Source organism: Bison bison, unplaced genomic scaffold (assembly GCF_000754665.1).
Source record: "Bison bison bison isolate TAMUID 2011002044 unplaced genomic scaffold, Bison_UMD1.0 scf7180017864037, whole genome shotgun sequence".
NCBI classification, from domain to species: domain Eukaryota; kingdom Metazoa; phylum Chordata; class Mammalia; order Artiodactyla; family Bovidae; genus Bison; species Bison bison.
Genome location: NW_011494609.1, coordinates 8,968,136 through 8,970,006, shown reverse-complemented (window position 1 = coordinate 8,970,006; position 1,871 = coordinate 8,968,136). Strand labels below are relative to the sequence as shown.

At 49.1% G+C, this 1,871-nt stretch overlaps 1 protein-coding gene across 1 annotated transcript in view; it reads left to right on the top strand.

The window, feature by feature from the left end:
* Positions 1 to 1,511, top strand: part of UMODL1 (uromodulin-like 1) — a 77,269-nt gene extending 75,758 nt beyond the window's left edge. Inside the window, exon 22 of the mRNA XM_010835007.1 lies at positions 1,330 to 1,511. Within this exon, the coding sequence (XP_010833309.1) occupies positions 1,330 to 1,511 (182 nt within the window). The remainder of the gene's footprint in view (positions 1 to 1,329) is intronic.
* Positions 1,512 to 1,871: the final 360 nt, after the last annotated feature.

Genomic DNA, 1,871 nt, shown 5'->3' with positions numbered 1-1,871 from the left:
ATCTGAGAGACAAAGGGTTAAGATAAGCGACTTTATTCAGGCAGCCCACTGACCAAGAAGATGGCAGGCTTGTGCCTCAAAATAACCATCTTGTCAGGGGTCTGGGTGCCAGGTTCCTTTACAGAGTCAGAGAGAAAGAAGCAAGGAGGAACTAAAGTCGAAAGGCAGAACAGAGAGGGAGGGGCAGTGGGGAAGTAAAGCGAAAGGGTCTGCAGTCTTGCAGAACATCTCCACGGGAGCGGCCAGCCTTTGGAAGGGGTGTGCTAATCACTTCTGTTCAAAGGTGGGTCAGTTCAGTTGCTCAGTCATGCCCTACTCTTTGTTACCCCATGGACTGCAGCATGCCAGGCTTCCCTGTCCATTACCAACTCCTGGAGCTTGCTCAAACTCATGTCCATAGAGTCAGTGATGCATTCTAACCATTTCATCCTCTGTCATCCCCTTCTCCTTCTGCCTTCAATCTTTCCCAGCATCAGGGTCTTTTCCAATGGGTCAGTTCTTCAGATCAGGTGGCTAAAGCATTGGAGCTTCAGTTTCAACATCAGTCCTTCCAATGAATATTCGGGTCGATTTCCTTTAGGATTGACTGGTTTGATCTCCTTGCAGTCCAAGGGACTCTCAAGAGTCTTCTCCAACACCACAGTTCAAAAGCATCAATTCTTCGGCACTCAGGTTTCTTTATAGTCCAACTCTCACATCCATACAAGACTACCAGAAAAACCATAGCCTTGACTAGACAGACCTTTGTGGGCAAAGCAACGCCTCTGCTTTTTAATATGCTGTCTAGGTTTGTCATAGCTTTTCTTCCAAGAAGCAAGTGTCTTTTAATTGCATGGCTGCAGTCACCAACTCCTGTGACTTTGGAGCCCCCCCCCCAAATAAAGTCTCTCACTGTTTCCATTGATTCCCCATCTATTTGCTGTGACGTGATGGGACCAGATGCCATGATCTTCATTTTGTGAATGTTGAGTTTTAAGCCAGCTTTTTCACTCCCCTCTTTCACTTTTATCAAGAGGCTCTTTGTTCTTTTTCACTTTCTGCCATAAGGGTGGTGTCATCTGCATATCTGAGGTTATTGATATTTCTCCTGGCAATCTTGACTCCATCTTGTGCTTCATCCAGCCTGGCATTTCGCATGATGTACTCTGCATGTGGGTAGGGTCCGATTATCTGTAAGCTGAGCAAAGGCACTCTCAGACATGCAGAGGGACAGAGTCCTCTGAGGCTGACCATTGTGTATGATTGTAATAATAGTCAAAAGCAATGAAAAGCAAGTTAAAGAAACAGTTCCAACATGGAGTCAGAACTGGCTTCTTCTGTGCAACACAGGGTCACCTCTGGTGGCAGGGCCGGGCCTGGGAGCCGGCTACCTGGTCCTCATCGTGGGGACCGCCTGCGCCTTGGTGGCCGGGGCCACTGCCCTCCTTGTCCGGCACTACCAGAGAATGACTGGAAAATACGACTTCAAAGCCCGGACCGACAACTTCAGCTACCGGGTGTTCCACGAGTAAGGAGCCCGGCTGCCCCACAGGTGGGTGCCAAGCGAGACCCTCTGACGTGCGAGTCCCGCCTTCACCACTGATGGCGACCACACAGCGTATCCAGGGGTTTTGGCTGTGGGTAGATTTGTGGGTATTATTGTCTCATACCTGCAACACTGTGTGATTTTTAATAAGAAATATATATTTGGTCTTTATCCACTGTTCCTGGTACATGTGTGTGTGCTCAGTCGCTGTCATGTCTGACTCTTTTGTGACCCCATGGACTGTAGCCCCCCAGGCTCCTCTGTCCATGGGATTCTCCAGGCAAAAATACTTGAGTGGGTTTCCATGCCCTCCCCCAGGGGATCTTCCTGACCCAGGGATCAAACC